This window comes from Leishmania panamensis, assembly GCF_000755165.1.
Source record: "Leishmania panamensis strain MHOM/PA/94/PSC-1 chromosome 30 sequence".
In the NCBI taxonomy this organism is placed as follows: domain Eukaryota; phylum Euglenozoa; class Kinetoplastea; order Trypanosomatida; family Trypanosomatidae; genus Leishmania; species Leishmania panamensis.
The window spans coordinates 1,255,985-1,275,783 of record NC_025877.1 but is presented as its reverse complement, the minus strand read 5'-3'; the positions used below and the strand labels follow the sequence as shown (position 1 = coordinate 1,275,783).

General features: G+C 55.1%; 8 protein-coding genes across 8 annotated transcripts, besides 2 other annotated features; all 8 read right to left on the bottom strand.

Annotated features, from left to right (window-relative positions):
* Positions 1-191: part of a repeat region that runs on past the window's edge.
* Positions 192-341: 150 nt separating this feature from the next.
* On the bottom strand, positions 342-1,052 carry CYC7 (CYC2-like protein, putative; the record flags this gene model as incomplete). Its single annotated transcript, XM_010703079.1, has 1 exon — positions 342-1,052. One exon carries the CDS (start codon positions 1,050-1,052, stop codon positions 342-344), a length of 711 nt encoding a protein of 236 aa, XP_010701381.1.
* Positions 1,053-2,963: 1,911 nt separating this feature from the next.
* Positions 2,964-4,067, bottom strand: LPMP_303580 (hypothetical protein; the record flags this gene model as incomplete). Its single annotated transcript, XM_010703078.1, has 1 exon — positions 2,964-4,067. One exon carries the CDS (start codon positions 4,065-4,067, stop codon positions 2,964-2,966), a length of 1,104 nt encoding a protein of 367 aa, XP_010701380.1.
* Positions 4,068-4,988: 921 nt separating this feature from the next.
* LPMP_303570 (hypothetical protein) lies at positions 4,989-6,146 on the bottom strand (the record flags this gene model as incomplete). Its single annotated transcript, XM_010703077.1, has 1 exon — positions 4,989-6,146. One exon carries the CDS (start codon positions 6,144-6,146, stop codon positions 4,989-4,991), a length of 1,158 nt encoding a protein of 385 aa, XP_010701379.1.
* Positions 6,147-6,720: 574 nt separating this feature from the next.
* Positions 6,721-7,649: a repeat region.
* A 986-nt stretch (positions 7,650-8,635) lies between these two features.
* Positions 8,636-9,181, bottom strand: LPMP_303560 (ATP synthase, epsilon chain, putative; the record flags this gene model as incomplete). Its single annotated transcript, XM_010703076.1, has 1 exon — positions 8,636-9,181. The coding sequence occupies one exon, from the start codon at positions 9,179-9,181 to the stop codon at positions 8,636-8,638; it is 546 nt and encodes a 181-aa protein (XP_010701378.1).
* Positions 9,182-10,022: 841 nt separating this feature from the next.
* On the bottom strand, positions 10,023-10,457 carry LPMP_303550 (40S ribosomal protein S14; the record flags this gene model as incomplete). Its single annotated transcript, XM_010703075.1, has 1 exon — positions 10,023-10,457. One exon carries the CDS (start codon positions 10,455-10,457, stop codon positions 10,023-10,025), a length of 435 nt encoding a protein of 144 aa, XP_010701377.1.
* A 754-nt stretch (positions 10,458-11,211) lies between these two features.
* On the bottom strand, positions 11,212-13,440 carry LPMP_303540 (serine/threonine-protein kinase, putative; the record flags this gene model as incomplete). The annotated part of the gene is made up of 1 exon (XM_010703074.1): positions 11,212-13,440. One exon carries the CDS (start codon positions 13,438-13,440, stop codon positions 11,212-11,214), a length of 2,229 nt encoding a protein of 742 aa, XP_010701376.1.
* A 2,409-nt stretch (positions 13,441-15,849) lies between these two features.
* Positions 15,850-16,650, bottom strand: LPMP_303530 (zinc finger-domain protein, putative; the record flags this gene model as incomplete). Its single annotated transcript, XM_010703073.1, has 1 exon — positions 15,850-16,650. The coding sequence occupies one exon, from the start codon at positions 16,648-16,650 to the stop codon at positions 15,850-15,852; it is 801 nt and encodes a 266-aa protein (XP_010701375.1).
* A 1,019-nt stretch (positions 16,651-17,669) lies between these two features.
* Positions 17,670-18,158, bottom strand: LPMP_303520 (mago nashi-like protein, putative; the record flags this gene model as incomplete). The annotated part of the gene is made up of 1 exon (XM_010703072.1): positions 17,670-18,158. One exon carries the CDS (start codon positions 18,156-18,158, stop codon positions 17,670-17,672), a length of 489 nt encoding a protein of 162 aa, XP_010701374.1.
* Between the last annotated feature and the right edge of the window lie 1,641 nt (positions 18,159-19,799).

The window sequence follows — 19,799 nt, the reverse complement described above, 5'->3', positions numbered from 1 at the left end:
GAAGCGATCTGCCGAGTGGTGGGAGTGGGCAAAGTTTGAGGCAAGGACTGTGCCAAGATGACTGACTCGACGCGTTGCTGTAACACCTGTGTCTACAGTTGCTTGGCACCTGACGATGACCCTGGGACAGACCAGGGAGTGGTGTGGTGTTGAGCTCATGTTCTATACGAGAGAATGAACCCGTTGAAAAACTCCGTTGTGCTGCCTTCAACTTGGAGAGAAAGGAGGAGCCACGCACGCGGAGCCTCTTCATTGGATCCTCTTTGACGTCGCACCTCTCTCCGATTTCGATTGGGAGTCCCTTTAGACATCTCCGGCGAAAGGAGCGAAAAAAAAAGAGTTTAGGGGCCCCAAAATACTTCGCATTCGCGTGTCCAGGCGTGTGCACACGTGTCACTCGTCTCGTGCAGACAGTCAAGATCGCCTGGCATCGAGGTAGTGGAGGTACTGGCAGAGGTGCCGCATTGGCTGCACGTCTCCGACTCGGTGCTTATACTCTTTACTATCATATGTCCCTCGGCCACGCGCGTAATGTCCCTTATGACAGTGTGGTAATCTGCTAGAGAAACCTCGCCTTCGAAGCGGATGAGATCGAAGAGAAAACGCATTTCCATTATGCACAAGTCCTTCGGTGTAACGCCACCAACCTCAGCGTAGAAGCTCGTGCGGTAGTATATGTCGTCTCGATACTTGAGTGCGACCAAGACGGCTGTTAGCAGCAGACGATGAATCGACCGTATGTGCACCGGGAATCCGTTAAGCACGAGCCGCCGCAGGTAGGCAACGGCAAACACAAATACCTCGGGTGAGCAGTGCATGTAAGTCACCAGGCGAGCCGTATACTTCTTCACCGAAATCGGTGGCGCGTGTGCCGCGCAAAAGAAGTCGTGCGAAGAGTACTGGGCGTTCGGCGGGGGAATCACAGATCCGTCAAGGATGGCCTCAGCACAGCCAGATGCCTGCAAATCCATCAGGTGCTGAACATAAGCAGCGACGATCTCGGCCAAGCGGGTCTGTGCCGACGTCTTGTACGGGCGAACTCGCAACGACATGGCTGTGCGAAACACCACGGCTTTCTTGTCAACGAATGGGAATCTCAAGCGCTGCGTTATGGAATATGAGAGTCTTGGTCCGCTACTGATGCCTGAAGTGCGAAGGGGGAAAACACGTACACAAAGAGTAATCTAAAACAAAAAAAATAGTACGTCAGCCCCAGCACACTCGTTACTGTCAGCGCGTGTGCACGTATTCCGTTGATGCCGTTTTCAGGTAGGAAAACGCGAAATAGGTACCCCAATGACGCGGGAGGGAGAACAGAAAGTAGGATGGGGAAAGAGCAGACCGGGTACCGCCACGTGAGAAGCACGACGTCCAGGCGCAGCAACGACGAAAAGAAGCACAACGAAGGAAATCAGGAGTAAAGAGGAGGAAGTAAAGGCATGGAGCGATGCACTTTGCTTCCGCGTGTAGTGCCTGGAAGGGGAGAAAGAGGCGGCTGGCGGCTAGTAACTGAGGTCTGTGGAAGTCGTGCACTTGTTAACAACTGCCGCATGGGTTATTTAGGGGGGAAGAACATGCGCCCCAAGTCCCTCAAGGTGAGTCGGAAACGACGCGACAGAACAACGGGGGATATGCTCAAACTCACTGCTGTGGTGAAGGCGCTTCTCTACCTCCTTGCACCCTCCCTCAGAACAGTGGGATCAAATATCACTGGACTGCATGGCATTGCAGCCCTTCTCCCTCCCTTCCGGCCGCTTCGTTTCCTTCGTTTTTTTTTTGCGGTATTGCTAACAACAGCACGGACAAAAGAACAAACAAAAGATTAAATGAAGGCGAGGAGTTTTCTTTCTTTGCAAGACCGAAGAACGGTGGTGACAAGCGTTCGGAGTGCACGTCCGCACTAGTGGGGGGGGGTAAGCCACTGCAGGTTTGAGTCTCGAGAGGTACCTCACAGAGCAGCAATGACTCATAAGCTGTAACACTTTTTTTCCAGCGGTTTCTCTCGCTCTGCATTTTCACTTCCGTTTTTTCTTCTGTCTCACTCCTCTCGTCGTGGCAGGGAAGGGCACGAAAGGGAGAGGGGACGGAGAGAGGAAGGGCAAACAAGGGATGAGCACGCTCGTGTGCGTACGAGCGATTGTTTGTTGTGTCTCTGGGTGGGTGTGGGTGTGTGTGTGGTGCACATCAGCAAGTATGCACCCACTCACGAACTCATAAACACGCGCACATACGACTTCTCAGTACACATTTGTTCCTTTAAAAAGAGAGGGGGTCGTAGTCCTTTGAGGCAGTCATATGCGTCTCCATGTTGTCGCCTACGGAAGCGTTGGAGGGAGGGCACAGGCACTGTCCAGCATCGTACAGCAAAGAAAAGAAAAGAAGAGGAGAGTCGGTAAACGAGAGAAGAAAAGTGAGAGAAAAAGTGGATGCCATTGCCGTCCATGGCACACCAACACATAAACGTTGTCATCGCTTACCTACCTGCCGTTCCTCATCTTCCGACGCCGCGAGAGTGGCATGTGCACTCCGGAGAGAGACTGCACTGAAGTCAGTCGTCCACAGCGGAAGCGGTGGTCTCCACAGGGCACAGACGGATCAGTATTCGCGATGGTGAAGCGGCAATAGGAAGGGAAAAGACAAGAGGAGAACGACTACAACCGAAACAATAGTGATATCCAGAAGATGATGAGTCAGAGAACAAAAAGAGTAAACCAAAGCGAAGCGAGAAGAACAACACAAGCGAGAGACAAAAGGGAATGAAAGAGAACACACACAACAAAAAAAAAAGAGAGAGAGAGCACAGATTAGCGCGAGGAAAGCGAGAGATATCGCATCGCATCCGATCTGTCGTCACTGGTACTGTGTGCGTGACAGCAAGACTCGCCCGTCACGGCCCTCGCAGGAATCCGCTAAAGAGTAGGGGTACGTTGATATGTATCTGCGAGACACAACCACCGCGACTCTCACATCTTGTTTCCCGGAACAAACGGCATCGCCTTGACATTGGTGCCAGGCCTCACCATTGCAGCGGTAGGAATTGCATAACCGTGTGGAATGTGCTGCGGCTGCGTCATCATCATCGCAGTAGCACCGTAGGGGAACAAGTTCGGCGCGTTGTACACCATCCCAGTGAGGAACTGCGGCGGTTGCACCATGTACTGAATAGGCAGCGTGTACATTGGATAAGATGTGTTCAGCTGCGGTGGAGTAGGGGGCTGGATGATACCGCCCATCATCGGCATCGTCGGAGACGTCATCGTAGTCGGCATGGCGCTCGCTGTCACCGTGGTGGCGGAAGGAGATGTCACCTCTTGGAGCTGTGGCGCCGGCATCCGCGGGGACGCAAACGCGCTGGCGTTGTTGGAGGCAGCGCTAGCGTACAGCTCCGACAGAGAGGCACGAAGCTGGGGCTTAGGGGATGGCTTCGAGAGCTGCGGCAGCGCGAACGCGTCCAGAGAGCCTCCCCAGAGCGGGTCGTGGAAGAGGGCCATGCTGGATGATTCATCAACGGCTTCAGTCCTCTTCACAACTCCTTGGCCAGGAATGTTTGTGCCTGTGATAAACTCGAACTGGCCGGAGGGGCTCGATAACGACTCCTTAGGGTCAGGAAAGGAGGGATCGTTCGCCTCCGACATCGCAGCAGCCGGCGAGGGGGCACGGGCCGTCGGCAGTAAGGCTGAAGAACCCGCCGCACTGGGGGCAGCAGGAGGCACGGTGCTCGCTGGAGACTGCGTCGGGGTCGGCGTTTGCTTGGCAACCGTCGGCTGCTGCGACGCCGACTCTTGCACTGGACGGCACAGCTGCAGCTTGGCCAAAAGGGCATTGAGGCTCTCCTGCTTTCCGGTCATCTGTCGTGCTGCGGACTGTCGCAGCGGCGGTGGCGGGGAGGTGGCGGCTCCCTGCTTCGTTTCAGCTGGCGGAGTTAGGGCCGGCGCTTCTTGAATCCCCAGCAGCTCACTCGGGTCTCGGAGGTTGATTACTGTGAAATCACCGGTCTTGCTCCTCCACACATGATGGCGGGTGATGCCCCGCTGGGAGGCATCCTCGTGCTTCTTCGGCCCTTCCATTGTCTCTGTGCGCAGCCGCGATCAAGAGTTCACTACTGAACAAGATGGGCGCCGCCACGGGAAGTAAACAAAGATGACGAAAAGAGCAAGCCGAGAGGAACGAGAGAAGCGTAGTGGGGTGGAAACAAGGGGTTCAACACCGTTGCAAGTAGCGAGGGTTTGGTGACAATGTTATGAGAGGAACGGGGTACTTTGGCGGAAACGTGAAGTATAAGGAGAACGTAGCTCTCCCCTGCGCAGTCCAATGTGGGAATACAAGACAGAGGACAAGCGAAATGCTCACGTACACACATGCCGAGGCAAGCATCGCCGAAACACAAGTGATGTGCATTGGTCGGGAAAAAAAAAGAAAAATAAAAGAGTTGGCGTCAGAGGAAGAGGGTAGGCAACGCACCGCACAGCCGCATCACGCGAGGAGAGAGAAGATGGAAAAGGGAGAAATAGGCGGAGGAAGTGGAACGCCACCACGCACTCGTCCGCTGCTGCTAATAACAGCAATGAAGATTTTTTTGTGACACCACACACACACACACGCACGCGCGCATCTCTGCACATCACCAAAAAGCGAGCACAGTTGCAGGGAAGAAGAGAGGGGGGCCATGAGAGCCTCTCCCCCTCGCGCTTTGTGAGTGAGAGGTGAAGGGCACGGCTCATGCGATCGTGTGAAAGAGAAACACAGGGAGGGCTTGCGCACCAGCCGACAGGCATCTGGCAGAGGAGCTGGATTCAAAAGAGTGGGAAAGAGAGATGCATAACGTAGACGGTGCAAAACAGCACGTCGCTCAGAAAACGCGGCCCCAGCGACACCTGCAGGCGCACGGCTACACACCACGCCAACAGAGCCCCAGTAGCGTGCGTCCCACACATATGTAACTGCTCCGCCCACTGGAGTGCAAAAGGCATTACAGACGCGATAGGGCATCATGCCAGGTACTTGTTCAGGTCGCCAACGATGAGAATCTTGCGCTCCGGGAACATGTGCTCTAGGTGAGCGAGTGCCTCATCCCGCATGCTCCTCAGGCGTGACACCAGTTCATCATGCTGCACTTTAAACTTTTCCAGTTCGTCGCTGGTGTCGCGCATCTTCGCCGCGTGTGCCACAGAGCGGTTTTTGGCGACCATAATCTGGTGCTCAAAACGCTCGATTCGATCCACCAAGCTGCTCTTTGTGCGGTAGCTCTCCCTCATCCGAGCAAGCTCGCCCTCTTTGGAGTTGGAGAGAAAGTCGCGTAATGACTCCGTTTCCGTTGCGCACTCCAACAGGTCAGCGGTGCCACGCTCGCGGCAGAAGCACGCCGCCGCCTCGAGCTCCGCCAATACGTTGACGCGATGCTTTGTAGAGCCGATATCAATTGAGAAGTGCAGCCCATCTGTAGCTGGAAGGCTGTCGTCCTCCACTAACCGAGCTTCCATCTCGGTGGCATCCCAGCTAATATGCACGGCGGCCTTTGCCAACCCCGCCACCGCCCCCTCTGCACCGTCGCCCCAATCGATATGAGGTCCTGCTACATCGGTGTCCTCACCACTGACACAGGTAGCCACAGAGGAGGCGTCCACAGGCAAGTACTCCACCTCACTAAAAGCACGCTGAAGCCAAGGAAAATGGAAAGCGAATGGATCGGCGCCATAACGACCAGCCGCACTTCTCATCAAGAACGCGTTGTAGTGTAGCTTAAACCCTTTCATACAGGCGCGAGTGTACTCCCGAAAGGCGGTGTTCACTTTGGCGCACGCCTCCCTCACACGCTGATCGACAGCAGAGGTGACACCAACCCCCCCGTCAGCAGCAGCGACCTCGACTCCATACTCCTTCAGCACGTCGCTGCGCCGCTCCCACAGCTTGAGCTGTGTCCGCTGAGTCTCGTCACAGACACGGTGACACTCCTCGATGGCAGTTTCGTTTCGCTTCATCTGCTTCTCGAGAGCGGGAATGTCGTACTGCGCCACCTGCACAAGCTGAGGGGCAATAGACAAGAGCTCGTTGAACTCCTTCTTGTGCTTTCGAGACAAAACTGCCTTGCGGTCCTCCAGCCACTCCTTCATCTGCTTGTAATGGATGGAGATTGGTTGCGAGGCCATGAGAGCAGCAGGAGGCACCGATTAGGCAACTAAAGTACTCCCTCGACTCCTTTTTGCGGCACAAGCGCAGTCGTGCAAGAAGTAGTGCTCGATAAACCAGCTAGTGACACTTAAACTGCAGTTATTTTGGTTTGACACGTCACTGCAGCAGAACGAAATCGGCACCTATCGACCTGCAGCAACAGCACCATCCCGCATAAGCTCGAGCACAGGTAGGAAAGAGAGAAAAAAAAATAGGCTTCGCCAGACCGCAAAAGCTCACCATCGATTAATTGTACTCGCGCTTCGATAAAAAGTCACCAACAAACACACGCTACACACAGCCGTTGCAGTGAAGACGCTGAGAGTCACGAGTTCTGTCGACGCACTCAGCACAGATCCAGACAAGACAAAGAACACGCAAAGAGGACAAGAGACAAAGTGAAATTCAGAGGGCATTCAGAGGGATGAGAACGGTTCTATGTACACGTCTCTGATGAACGAAATGCACGGGCCCACTAATAGGCATAAACGCCCTTCGATCATTTGTGTATATCACGCATGTTTCCTCGTGAACGCAGCACACCATTGTACAACAAGCCAGTCAGCAGATCCATGCATACCACCCACAGCTCACTGACCTCGGCTGCACTGCAGCTAAATCCTGGTCGTCCAGCACGCACCGTCCTGCCGTCGAATCGGGCCATGCGACCAGCGGGCTCTTCCAGCCCTTCCCCGCCCCTTCAGGGCCCTTTTGCTCGGCGGCGGCGGCGCCCGGCGTGCGGGTAGAGCGGGGGGGAGGGGGGGGGGTGCCCCGGTGCGTGCCGCATGAGCTCGGGGAGGAGGTCGGCCAGCCGCCGGCCAGGGTCCTCGGTGCCCCTCCAACCCCCTGCACTCACCCGCCCGTAGGCCGTAACGCGGCGTGGAGGCGGCCCACGTCGGCGCTCGGCGGACGCGGCCGCGGGCTTCGGGGCGCTCTCGTCATGCAGGCAGCGTCTGTGCCACATCAGCGCACCCGGTCGGACCTAGGAGGCGCCGCGCGTGTCGCGCACATGCACTCCGGGGCTCAGTGGCACGGACCTCTTCGCGCCTGCTCCTCTCACCTCTGCGTGCCATGCCTGGGCGCGACACACCGTGCCAGCTGTGCTTGGCCGGGCATACGCACGGTGCCCGCACCTACAGATCCGGGGGCCTACTTCAGAGCGGCGCTGCTGCCTGGCGAACGAGGGGGAGGGGGTGCTTGCCTGGATGGCCTGCCCGCATATGCCACGACAGGTGTGGGGGGGTGCTGCCATGAGCCTGGGGCGGCAGGGGCAGTCCGCCTTAGACTGAATCTGCGCGCCCCTGACAGGCGTGCGTGTGGGTGTGGAATCCTCCACGCGATTTGCAGTGTGCCGATCCGAGCGTGATCATGGCCGCACGTCCCTTCTGCGCAGCGCCAGCCACGCCATGTCCGCCGGCACCAAGAGTCGGCAGCCACACACACACACCCGAGCCCAGGCTACAGGCTGCTGGGCGTCCCCAGAGTGTGTGTGTGTGCGGGTACGACACTCGGATACCAGGGTGAGGTGTTCGGCGTCATTACGGACTGCATTGGCGAGAAGAGCATGATAAAGTTGACTTCCAGTAAGGTATATAAAGAGACGAAGAGAAGGAGCAATGTAATGGACAAAGGTGGGGGGATGAGGAAGGAGAGCAGCAGGGAAAGAGCAAAAAACTTGGGCATCGCGGAAGTATGTTGGAAAAGGTCAAACAAGCAGTGTCACCATACACAGCGAGCTAGGAAAGGAGTGCCAGTGCCCCACTAAAACGAATAGCTCGCTAAAAAGCTGTTACAAGCAAGAGGCTTCTGTGCGAATACGTGCGGCCATCTTATTCTAGTGGATGAACTGAAACGTACCAAAGAAGGTGCTCTCCTTTGTCATTGCTCAACTAGTATGACGTCTCGCATCTCTCCTTTCCCCTCTAGCTGTGTCAGCAGCGTCACTGCTTGTATGAGTTACCCACGATGCTTCGGCAGTTTTTAGACCTGCGCTTCGTCGTTGTCGTGCATCGACACGCTCCTATTCTGCATGCGGTTGTGTGTACAGTTTTTTTTTTACTATCCTACAGTTAACAACTGCCTAATAACTAAAGATGCGTCTCTGTGGGTCTGGAGGAGCGTGCTTGAGAAAATGGGCAGTGACAGTACCCCGCGCAGCTGGTGAGCGCTGCCTCTGAACCCTGCAAGCGAAGTGGGACAAAAGAAACGTAATGCGTCGCAGTAGGTGTCATATGCCAACTCCGTGGGCGCTGCATGGGGGAGGAAGAGAGAACGATGGCAGGCTCGAAGAGAAGCCATTCTTCAGTGAGTACACTCGGAGGGTGGAAACGGAATACGCTTCAACGCTGTAAGTCCTGCAGTGAGAAACACAGAGATGGGTCCAGCAGACCCCCACCTTCGTGCTGAACGTGGCTGTGCACTTCTGATCACGTGGGAGCAGGGCGCAACTCCATAAAATGCTCCCAGCTTACATGTGCTTGAGGCTCTGAAGGACCGACTCGAGCACGTTGATGCGAATCTCAACCACCGCCTTCGCCTTCTCGTCATGGGCGCTACTCAAAGCTGATTGCTGCTGCGCGAGCGCCTTCTCTGCGGCATCGACGTCAAGCTCAGAGAGTGGGATGCACTCCACGCAGTTAATATCACAGGAACCTTCGTTGTTGATGTGGGCAAAACCGCCGCTTGTAAAGAACTTTTCCACCGTACCGTCCGTCATCTCCACCGTCAGTGGCGCCGGGGCCAGCTGTGTGATTTTGTACGCGTGACTGGGGTACACTCCGTTCTCGCCGTTAACGCCCATGACCGTGACGCACTTAACAGGCGCCTCCTTGAAGAGAAACTCGTCCTGGCGGGTGATGGTGAGGCGCAGTGTATCCATATTCTCGTAGGCGGCGTGGATATCCTTGTCTATAACCTTGTGCTCCATGAACTCAAATGCCTCAGGTAGCTCGTGATGATCGGCGAGCAGGGGCAACGTACGCCCCACCAAGCGACGGCCACAGAACCGGAACATTCTCTCGTGCAGCACAGAAAATGAACGAGGTGGTGCACGACACGGTGGGTGGGTGGGAGGGGTGCGGAAATGCTGCCGAGAGGAGGGACGTGAGCGGGTGAGAAAATCAAAGCAGCAGAATACGCGCTCACCACTGTTCTCTCTCTTCTTTGGTGCGCGATGGATGGCGCTCACGTTGCTGTGCGCCACCGTGGGAGGCAGAGAAGAGGAAGGAGGCAGTTAGGAGAGATGCAAAAGAGGAGAAGCAGAATGTCACAGGGAAAAGAAAGTTGAGGAAGCGTTATGCGTGGAAAGTAATAGTTGCGTAGACACTGCATCCCATGTCCACTTGGTTCCTTCTGGAAGAAGGGACACCTTGTCATTGCCATCACTAGGTCATCCCATGGCTCCCAAGGGTACGATGTGGTGGCCCCACTTCATCGAGACAGGATAAGGTAGCGAAGAGGTCAGGTGGTGAAGCGGGAAGGAAGAGCATAGCAACTCTGCTATGGGAAACGTAGAGGACTCTGTTTTGCCCAACGCTGCGCCACGCTGCCACCACCCCACGAGAGTACAGCGCGTTGTCTCCTCCTCCTCCTCTACCTACTGCAACCAGCACATCACAAGAACATCGGTCCTCTCAACAGGGCCGTTAGATGTTCAGTGCTACAGCCGGTGTACGGCATTAAAATGGGGAAAGAAATGGGAAGAGTCACGGCTGTTGTTTTCTGCGCAATTTGTTTTTCATTTTTTCAAGGGTGAAAGGAAGAGAAATCACAAAGATAAAGACACCAGTAATATGCTGCCTGTTGCCTTGGTCTGGACGGCTGAGCAGTCAGCAATGCATGCGCTATGAAGAACTTTAGAGGCGGCGACCACGGCGGGATCCCTTGCGGCGGGTGGAGTCGGTCGGAATCGGTGTGACATCCTCGATGCGGCCAATCTTCATGCCAGCACGGGCGAGTGCGCGGAGGGCGGCCTGGGCGCCAGGGCCAGGGGACTTGGTGCGCACTCCACCGACGGCGCGCATCTTGACGTGCAGGGCATTGATGCCGCACTCCTTGCAGCGAGACACAACGTCTTGGGCGGCCATCATGGCAGCGTAGGGAGAAGACTCATCGCGATCGGCCTTCACCTTCATACCGCCTGTGACCTTCACGTACGTTTCGCGGCCTGACATATCCGTCACGTGCACGAACGTGTCATTGAAGGAAGCGAAGATGTGCACGACGCCGTAAACAAGTTCGCCCTTCTTCACGTTCGGGCCGTACTCCTTAACTTCCTGCTTCTTGGACATGCTGGTAACCTACACGAGAGTCAACACAGCAAGATGAAGAAGGGGGGGTGGGGGTGGCGCACGATGGAGAGGGCACACATAAGCTCAGTGCACAGTCCGAAAGCCAAAAAAGGGCAGTGAGTGTTTTGATTTGCACCACCGAGAGCACAAACGTTAGAGGTGGAGTTGTACGTGCGTATGTGTGTCGCCGAAAAAGACGGGGAAGTGCAGGACGAGAGGGATGCAGTCCCAAGTGCGCCAGTACGCAAAAAAGAAAAATAGGAGAGCGGCAATCAGGTCACGTGAACCAAGAGCAGAGTCACAGGGAAAGAGTGGAGACATTACAGGGCGAGCAAGAGAGAGGTGCAACAGGTACCACATTCCTGCCGTTGTCATTAGCAGCGGACGAGTGGACAGCCGTCGTCCTCGCGTTGTCCGCAAAAGAGGAGATGAAAATTGCGTAATTTTTCCATGCATTGGTGTCCACTTCAGTTACTCTTGAGATGCTGCCCTGAGCTGCCGTACACATCGGAGGCGGAGCAGCGCGCACCGTGCAGTTACACTATTGTGATAAGCAGGATCCCCTCGAAGCCAGCGGGCTGTTGCGACAACGGGAAGGAAGGCAACAAAGCTCAGTAGCGAAGATGCGTCAAAGGCGTCTTCGTTCTTTGCTGAAAGCATGCGCACACTTGCATCTGCGCCTCTCTGCGCCGCGAGTGCAGTTTCGCGTTTCCTGTTTGCTGCTTTGTGTCCATCTTAGAAATAACCTTACCTTCTAGTCAGTGCCGTCGTCACTCTCTTCATCTTCTTTATCTGTAGAGTCCGCCTTACCTTCTTCAACGCCATGGTTGCTACAAGCCACGCCATCCACAGCCACCTCAACCGGCTTCTCAGAGTCCTGCGTGGATTCCTTGTCATCATCGCTGCTGTCGTCCTCGTCCTCATTATCCGCCTCATCTCCAGCGCTGCCACGGTCGCTCGAGAGACGGTCCGCCTCCTCTGAGAGCAGACGAATCACCTCCGCGGCAGCCTTATGGGTTGCGGCGTCGTCTAAGAAGTTCCCGGCGAGAACTGACTGAACGTCAGCAATGGTCAACCCTCGTTCCTCTAGGTAGGTGCGGTTCAGAATCGGATGCTCCTCCCAGTACCGGAAGGCCTCAGAGCGGTCGGCACCGTTGTTCAGCTGCCGGGAGCGATTCGCTTTCCGTTCGCTGGAATAGGAGGACGAGTAGGAATCCAAAGAGCTATCACTGTCAGTTTCCTCTTCGTCGTCCGAAGCAGAGCCTTCTTCGTCGTCACCCCCCTCATCAACAAAGCACAGCGGTGCGTAGTCATCCTCCTGGATATCAAAGAAGGCGTCGTGATCGCGCAGCATCGCGGCGGGGGTGGCGCGGGTGTCGGGGGAGTACTTGAGCATGGGTAGCAGGAAGTCGGCGATCTCCTTTGCCTTTTTTTTCGTGAACTTGTGCCGCTGATGCAGTACGTCCTCTAGGATCCAGTACTGCAGATCTTTAATGTTGCGCAAGACTCCTTTAGAGTTGTAGTAGTGGCTGCGGTACTTGCCGTCGCCCAGTCGCATGCTCTCCGGCAGATCACCGAGAAGCTCGCTCATCAGAGCCAGGTGATCCTCATCGCGCGAGTAGTCATCGCCCTTCTTTGGGTCGAAAAGGAACTGACCCGTGATGAGCTCGAAAATCATGCAGGCGCAAGACCAAATGTCGATTGAAGTAGAGTACGACTCGCCTAGAATGACCTCCGGGCAGCGATACTGCCGCGTCTGCACCTCGTCTGTGAATTGTCTGTATGTCCAGCAGCTATTACCAAAGTCGGCGAGGATGACGTGGTGAAAACGCTCGACCTCCCACTCCGGATCCGTCTTGCTCAACTCTGAATCCGTATCCCCGTTCTCGTTCGTGCCGCGCTCGTCGCCTCTAGATGTATGCTCGCCATCCTTCTCGCACAGCGGCGTCTTTCGCTCCTCCTTTGCCAGCTTCTTGTAGTAGCGCCTTCGCTGTGACTTTGTCATGGTCTTGGGGTCGCGCTCCGTAAGCTTTGGGCGCTGATGCAGGGGAGGAGGGTGAAAGTGCTTCATCAGCGATATTATAGAGTGCTTCGGGGTGGATAAGAGTACATTCTCTGGCTTCAGGTCTGTGTGGATGATGTCAATAGAGTTGATGTGGTCAAGCCCAATGAGCACCTGCCGCGCAATGCACTTGACAATGGGTAGAGGAATACCTCGGTACTCGTAGCGCTCCATCAGGGAGAGCAAGTTCTCGCCGTACACGTCAAAGAGCATGCAAACGTGCGTCCCGTTCGGCCCCGTGTGCTTGAAGTAGTCGTTCAAGCGAGCACAACAACGAGTCTTGTGCGGGTCTGCTTCCATAATCTCCGTGAGCAGTTTGATCTCATCGTAGGCGGCCTCGCTGTAGCTTGCCGCCGATTTCTGAATCTTCATTGCCTGGTAACGCTCCTTGAGGTAGTCCCACACCAGCCACACCGTAGAGAAGTAGCCCCAGCCTAGCTTCTTGACGACGCGGTAGCGGTCGTTGTAGACTTCACCAATGACTACGTGGTGGTAGCCGCCCTTGCGGTACTCACGAGAGGGCTCGTTTGCCGTGTCACTGTAGTCTTCCTCAGTGCCACCGCCGTCGCCGTCGTTGCTCTCTTCGTCGCCCTCGCCCTCGCTACGGTGCGTTGTGCCCTGCTGCTGGAGTTTGTTGGTGATCGTGTGCGCCTGCTCCTTTGTCATGCCGCTTTTGAAGAGGACGCTCTCCTTTTCGGCCAGCTCCTGTCGCTTCTTCTTTGCCTTGATAAGGGGCTGCGGCTCCACCACCAGCTCCTCGCGCTCGATTTCCTCAACGAGGGCCTCCACGCTTTCACGCACATCGCGACTTACGCTGCTTGCAGGATCTATGAACTTAGCCTTGCGCTTGCACTTGTCATTCTTGTTTCCCCTCTTCAATACACCTTTTGCTGGTTTACCGTGCTTCTTTGACTTCCCCATTTCCGTGCGCCCACGGCTGCGTGCGTGTCTGCGGGGACGTTGTTTGGTACTATGCTTGTCGTGAGAGAGGAGCAAAGAGGCCCGGCTGGGACGCAGAAAGAAATCTAAAACCGAAAAAAGCAAATAGCCAGCGCTACAATGGAGAAGCGGATCCAAAACGGGAAGCGAAGATGAGGAGAAATCAGCACAACACACAACGGTGGGGCGTCACAGAAAGGGGGGCGTTTGGTTAAGGATCCAGTGACACTCGAAAGGACGCAGATGAGATCAACACAGAAGAGAGAGAAGAACGGGAGGAGAAATCGCCGTGGTCGTGTGGGTGGCAGCGCCGGCACAGGCAGAAGTGCGTCAAAAGTGGGGGGGCGTTGAACGGAAACGGGCGGGCTGAATCGACACAAGAAAGAGCGCAAAGGAAAGACGAAAGGGAAAAAGCACACGGACAAGCACTAAACGCTCCAGTAAAGGGTGAAAAGCAGATGTGTGGGGAAGGGCGCGAGGGTCTGAGGGTAAACTGACAAGAGCATCGGAGAGAGGAAGGGAGCAAGATGGCTATGGTATACACACCGTCTGTTGATAGAAAAGATGTGTATTCTCGCTTCAAAGGACAACTGAACAGGCGGATGCGTAGCGGAGCGAACGAATCGGTCATGCGAACATACACAAAAGCGAACAGCGCGAACTCTCTCGGTACCCTCGACACGTTGTCGCTGCGTGCGTATTTCTGTGTGGGTGTCAGCTGTGTGAAAGAGGGAGGGGGAGGTGAGTGGAGAAAAAAAAAACAGCTGAAGGGCGTAGCGTGGCCGGCCCGGTAGAAAGAAGAGCGCGTGTGATGAAATAGCAACAGTGGCGAAATCGAGTTGTTCGAAAAGCGAGGATGATGGTGAGGGAAACAAGCACACGACAGAGAGATCCATTTCAGGGGTAGAGTGCCGCCACGCCAGAGGTAATGAGACTGCATCGCTGGCAGTGGCCGCGAAAGACCAACGCAGTCGGGAACTCAAACAGGAGCCGCAAAGGCAAATGTCGCTCTTTGTCATGTGCCGATTTTTCTCTTTTGGTTTCGACAATTTTCGTGTCTTAGTATTGAACTCACAACAAGGAGAAGGAGCACACAGCGACACACATGCAGATACACCGCAATGCACACCTGCACAGCAACGTGTGTCAGTGTGGGAGCCCACTCTTTTCATCGCTACTACGTCACTCCTCACAGGTCATGAGAAGAGAACGAAAAAAAAAAGCAGCGCAAATTGAAAACAGTGGTCTATGCGCGCAGAAACACACGCATACCAGCGGCGCTGGCAAGCCCTATCATGCCTTCCGCACCGGTCATCGCCCAATAAAGATCACACACGCATAGACAGACGCTACGACACCACCATGTGAACTCAGCGGCGCCTACGCCCATGAGCCTCTCCAGTAATGCCAGAGAGAGACCAGTAAGGCCGCAGCGGCACAAGCACAAACGTCACAGAAGACGGAGAAGGAAAAACGATCAACAAGACGAGCAGCAAAAGATGAGTGAAAAGCGGGCGTTATCTGCTCAAATGCACGACGATAGAGCTGGCAGCTGCGCTTATATCCGCCCCAGGGTGGGTGGGTTGAGTGGGGAGGGGGGGGGCTGACTTTTGTGCAGATGCGAAAGGGGGCGATATGCGCGTGAAGGTGCTGGTCAGAGAGACGGACCAAGAGGGCAGTTCACAACATCAACCAGTGGTAGACGAAGAGACGAGAAACAAAGAGAAGAGGACCAGGAGCAGGCGGAGCAGCGGTGCGAAGGGCGAAGCGCAAACACGTTACTACGGGTGAATGTGTCAGCTGTACAGATCGGCAACACCGAAGTCAAAAGAGCAGGATTGGACAACTTATAAGAAGAGGTGCCTCCACCCCACCCGTCCCCAACACATCATATGTTTCGCGACAGACGGCCTGTCCTACACGCCCCTATCGCATGCATCGCGCCTACATCAACGTGTGCCCTGGGTCATTTTAGCAAAAATGCGAGAACACCAACGGAGCGCTACGAAGAAGTGAGAAGAAACCGCATGATCTCCGCAGGAATATCCGTGTATGCGGGAGGCATATGAACAGCGCACGCCGGTGAGAATACGCACCGCCCCCGCTAACTCTGCCAGAAGGACTTCTACAACAGGCAATGCGCCACTTACGACAACGACACATTCACTCACTCTTTCTTTCCTTCTTCGCTGCGTGTCTTGTGGGGTGGCGGGAGAAAAAGGTGGAAGAGGGTGAACGACTGCTCGTCAGCCATCTCTTGCTGCGCTCCTTGTCTCCACGTTTCATCATCACATGTGCGCCTGGGCTTCCTCCAACACCGACGTGAGCACTAAAAGAGGAAGGAGGGGTAGAGGTTCTGAAGAACGTCGGCAAAGGAATGCGACACTGCGCTCACTGCTGCAAAGCACGTAGTAGTTCCTCAATACGTGCACTCTCGTAGTCTTTTCCAGTCTTCCCACCGTCATCAGTTGAGGATGTGGCGGGGGCGGTATAAAATGCATCATCCTTCTTCGTATCCGCCTCAGAGAAGCTCACCAGCTGCGCCTCCCACTGATCGAGCAACCCCTTGACCTCTGGAGAGCTATCCGCTGCATTACGCAGTTGCTGATTGCGGGCAAACAGTTCCTTTGCGAGTAGCTCGCACTGCTGCGTCTTCTCCTCCAACTTCCTCTTAGACACACCATGCTGGGCTTGCTCACGGCGCAGCATGCCCTCAAGTGTGGTGTTGGCTTCAACGTGCACTGCCACGAGCTCGCGCTGATGAAGGACTTCTTTGTACAACATATCTAGCAACTGCTCGAGTGTGTAGTGGCCTGACGAAGGCGGCGGCGGTGCCTGCGAGGAACGCAGAGGAGGCGTGTTGCCAGGAGAGAGGTGCTGCGGGCGCAGCACCGGTGTGTGCCCATCAGGCCGTAAAGGCGCGCGGAGTTCCTCGACGCCATGGGCAAAGGTGCAGCCGCGGAAGTTGCATGTCCCTGTCTGCTCCCAGTTGCGGCAGATGGTTGTTTTGTACTTAGTGGGGTCGACACCGACACGCTTCGGCACCCCTACGTACTGCTCGTCCCCCAAGGAGAACGATGGCGGCGCTTGCTGTCCGTGAGACTGCGGCAGCAAGGACGGCGAGACGTAGGGGTGCATCACAGGGCTGGGATGCGACGACGAGTAGTTGCCACCTTTGACGGAGAAAGTCATGGGTCCGGTATAGATGCTTGCTGTGAGAATATGTAACACGAACGGCGCCGTTCGCAGACAGATATTCTCAACCAACGGCAGAATCAACGAGAGCAGGCCTATACAGTACAAGAAGCGGAGAAGGACAGCTCACGCCGGGTGGGCATGCATGCTTGCGATCCCGTTCCAACCGTGCAAGCGAAAGGGGTCCACAACGGCGTATCACGATTTTGTCCTCTTCTCTACGTTGTGCTTCTTTGTGCTCTACTGCGCGGGTCGCTCTTGTCGGGGCTTGTCGGCTGAGAGAGAATAAGAGGCGCTGTGAGACGGTATTGGCGTGTACGTGCGCGTCGGTGTGTATTTGTGTGCGAGGGTGGCAAGTGCGGGTGCGTCGTACACGTCTTGGTGTTCTATGCAGAGGTGAAAGGGGGGCACTGTTGCGTGCTGATTCGCTGCGACAGCGGTGACGCGTCGGCGTTGGTTAGTGAGAGGAGGGGAGGAACATATGGGAACACAAAGGAGTACGAGAGTACAACACACGCACACGCTGTCCTGCTGCAGCTTACGAGAGGACCAAAGGGCAGGGATACGAGCAGCAAATAGGAGGGAAAGAGAAAGGTGTCTTCACACGTGGCAAGGCACCGTTGTAAGAAGAAAAACTAAAAAATCGCATGAGAACTCTGATCGCCGTTGGAGTGTGCCGGACAGTCTTCTGCTCTCATTTCGCCACTCTCCATTCTGCTAGTATATCCTTCCATCATCTACCATGGCTGCAAGCACGCACCTTCTCGACCACTCTTGTGCATCGCGGCACAGACTTACTGCCACACGCCCAAACCAATACGAGGGCCATGGCAGAGGCAGAATAGAAAACGCACACACGGAGATGTGGCTCACAGTAGCCATGCTGCATATTTTATTCCGGTGTTCTCCGTGTTACGAAGCAACGCTCCCCAGCGCTGCGTACTTCACCGCACGCGGACAACTTCACCTGAACAACCTCTCGTCCCCCACTCGAGACATAAAACGTCACTTCTACTTCAGATCGGTTTAATCTTAAAGTGAATGGAGACCAGCGCAAAGATAAGCGCCTTAATGTCCCGCACAAAGTTGTAGAACCTCACCAGCCCGACGGTCTCCGAACCATTCGGGATGTCGGCCATAGACGTCAACTTGTTCGTCACCAGCGATATGTGGGTGTTGCCGAGGTGAACCTCCAACTCCTGTCGCCCATTGCGATCCGGAGTTGGCCACCGCTCATCGTCACTTTCGCACACAGCGTACCGCAGAATAAGCCTCTTCACCTCCTCCAGCACCGCTGGAGAGACCCGAGCTTGCTTCTTGATAATGAAGTCATTTCTGTAGTTGCTGTTATTGACGTACTTAAGGGAACCAGTATCGGAGATCTCAAATTCGAGGAACTCATTGCCGTAGCGACCCGTATGCCCTGAGTAATACCGTACGTAGTACAACTGAGACTCAACCGTCTCCGCCGGCGAGACTGCAGCCACACCCTTCTCTTCCGCCATTGTGCTGGGGTGCTCTGGGGGGGGGGGGGTATCCGCTGATTTGCAAATGACTGCGATTGTGCGCGTGTTGGAATGGGCTGTGAACAAGGCACATGCAGGTAGTAACCCGTTCTGCTCAGGCGAATACCCTCCTTTTGAGAAAGTATGTGTTTACTCGAGCGTGGGTTAGTCGGGGCGGAGAAGGGAGGGAAAAGAAACAGGGGAAGTGAATGTGAGAAGTCGCAGAAAGAACAGTGTGTGGGGGTGTATGAGCATGTGCGGGGTGAGAAGAGATGACAGGCGTGAAGCTGGTGCAGCTCTAACGCCGAGAACTGCCAAGGCCGTGTATAACACCATCTGTGCTAAACATGTCAGATCCCATACAACTGCGCCAAATCGTCCTCCCCTCCCCTCCTCTCTATCCGCTTTCCAGATGCATCGATTAAGTAGCGGCGTAACTCTACTCCGCGTGACGTGGGGTCATCATGGTGTTAGTCTTCTGCCACATTGCAGTGCCCATCCATCCACAACCGCTAGTGTCTTTGTTGCCGGAAATGGAAGGGGTGCCGCAAGCCAAGCAACACGAGGGGCCAACAAACAAAACTAACGAAGGGTGCTTCGGTGAGTATCCATGAATCCAGGGGGTAAGCCAAGTCACCCGAGACCGCACCCCACTGCAATGGGTGTCGAGAGCACCATTTGGCTTTTCCGCAGCGCTAAGGCCACCAATCGCCTTTCCCTCTCTCACTGGCAGCAGCCGCTTGTGCCTCTATTGATTCGCCTTTCATTCTCTTGCTTCCCGTGTTTTCTTTTGTTTTGTTTCCACTGTGGAAGACACTACCTGTCATAGTGACCGGAAATCATACTATAAAATCGAATTCAGAACGACCTAAAGTCAACGTGGCGTTCCCCTTGCCGCCCAATCACCCGTCTCGCTCTCTTCGCTGTTCCCTTCCTCGGCTGGGTGCACAGCCCATGGGACTCAGAACAATAGAGCGAGTTGTCGGGGAAGGGGGGAGCAGCACCGGGGTGGAGTGTATGTAGCACAGCGGTAAAGAGAGAGAAATCTACGAGAGGCAACAACAAGCCGGAAAAAAAAGGAAAAGGGGGGAAGAGAAGACGTGGAAACACTATGCCAGCCTCCTAGGTTGGCATCGGCAGAAACAGTAGAAAGGGCAAAAATATGAAAGGAAAAAGAGAAGAACGATGGACAAACTTCTCTTGAAAGAGAAAGTAAAACCGCCGAGATTACCCACGTAGTGGGTGGAGGAGAGCCAAAGTGACGTGGGAAAACGAAGAAGACTGGTTGAAGTGGGAAGAAGAAAAAGAAAAAAGGGCGGATATTCTTCGGGGGGGGTACAGAAAATACACGGCTGAAAGAGAGCAGCGAAACAAAAAAAAGAGAGAGAAGACGGGGTGGGAACAAAGAGGAACAGGCGAAACGAAGAAAAAAAGAGAGATGCGGTCCACTCCCTGAATGCGCACAATCAAGAGATGCGCGGCGGCACCGATGCTTGGCAACGGCGTATGAACGTCTCTTCTTCCTCCCCCCACTTTGATTTGGGGATTCGGCTGGCACCATTCCCTACTCCTATACAAGCAAACCTTCTAGCACGCTTATCCTCCTCTCTTCCACCTTTTCTGCTTCGGTGCTCGGAGAAG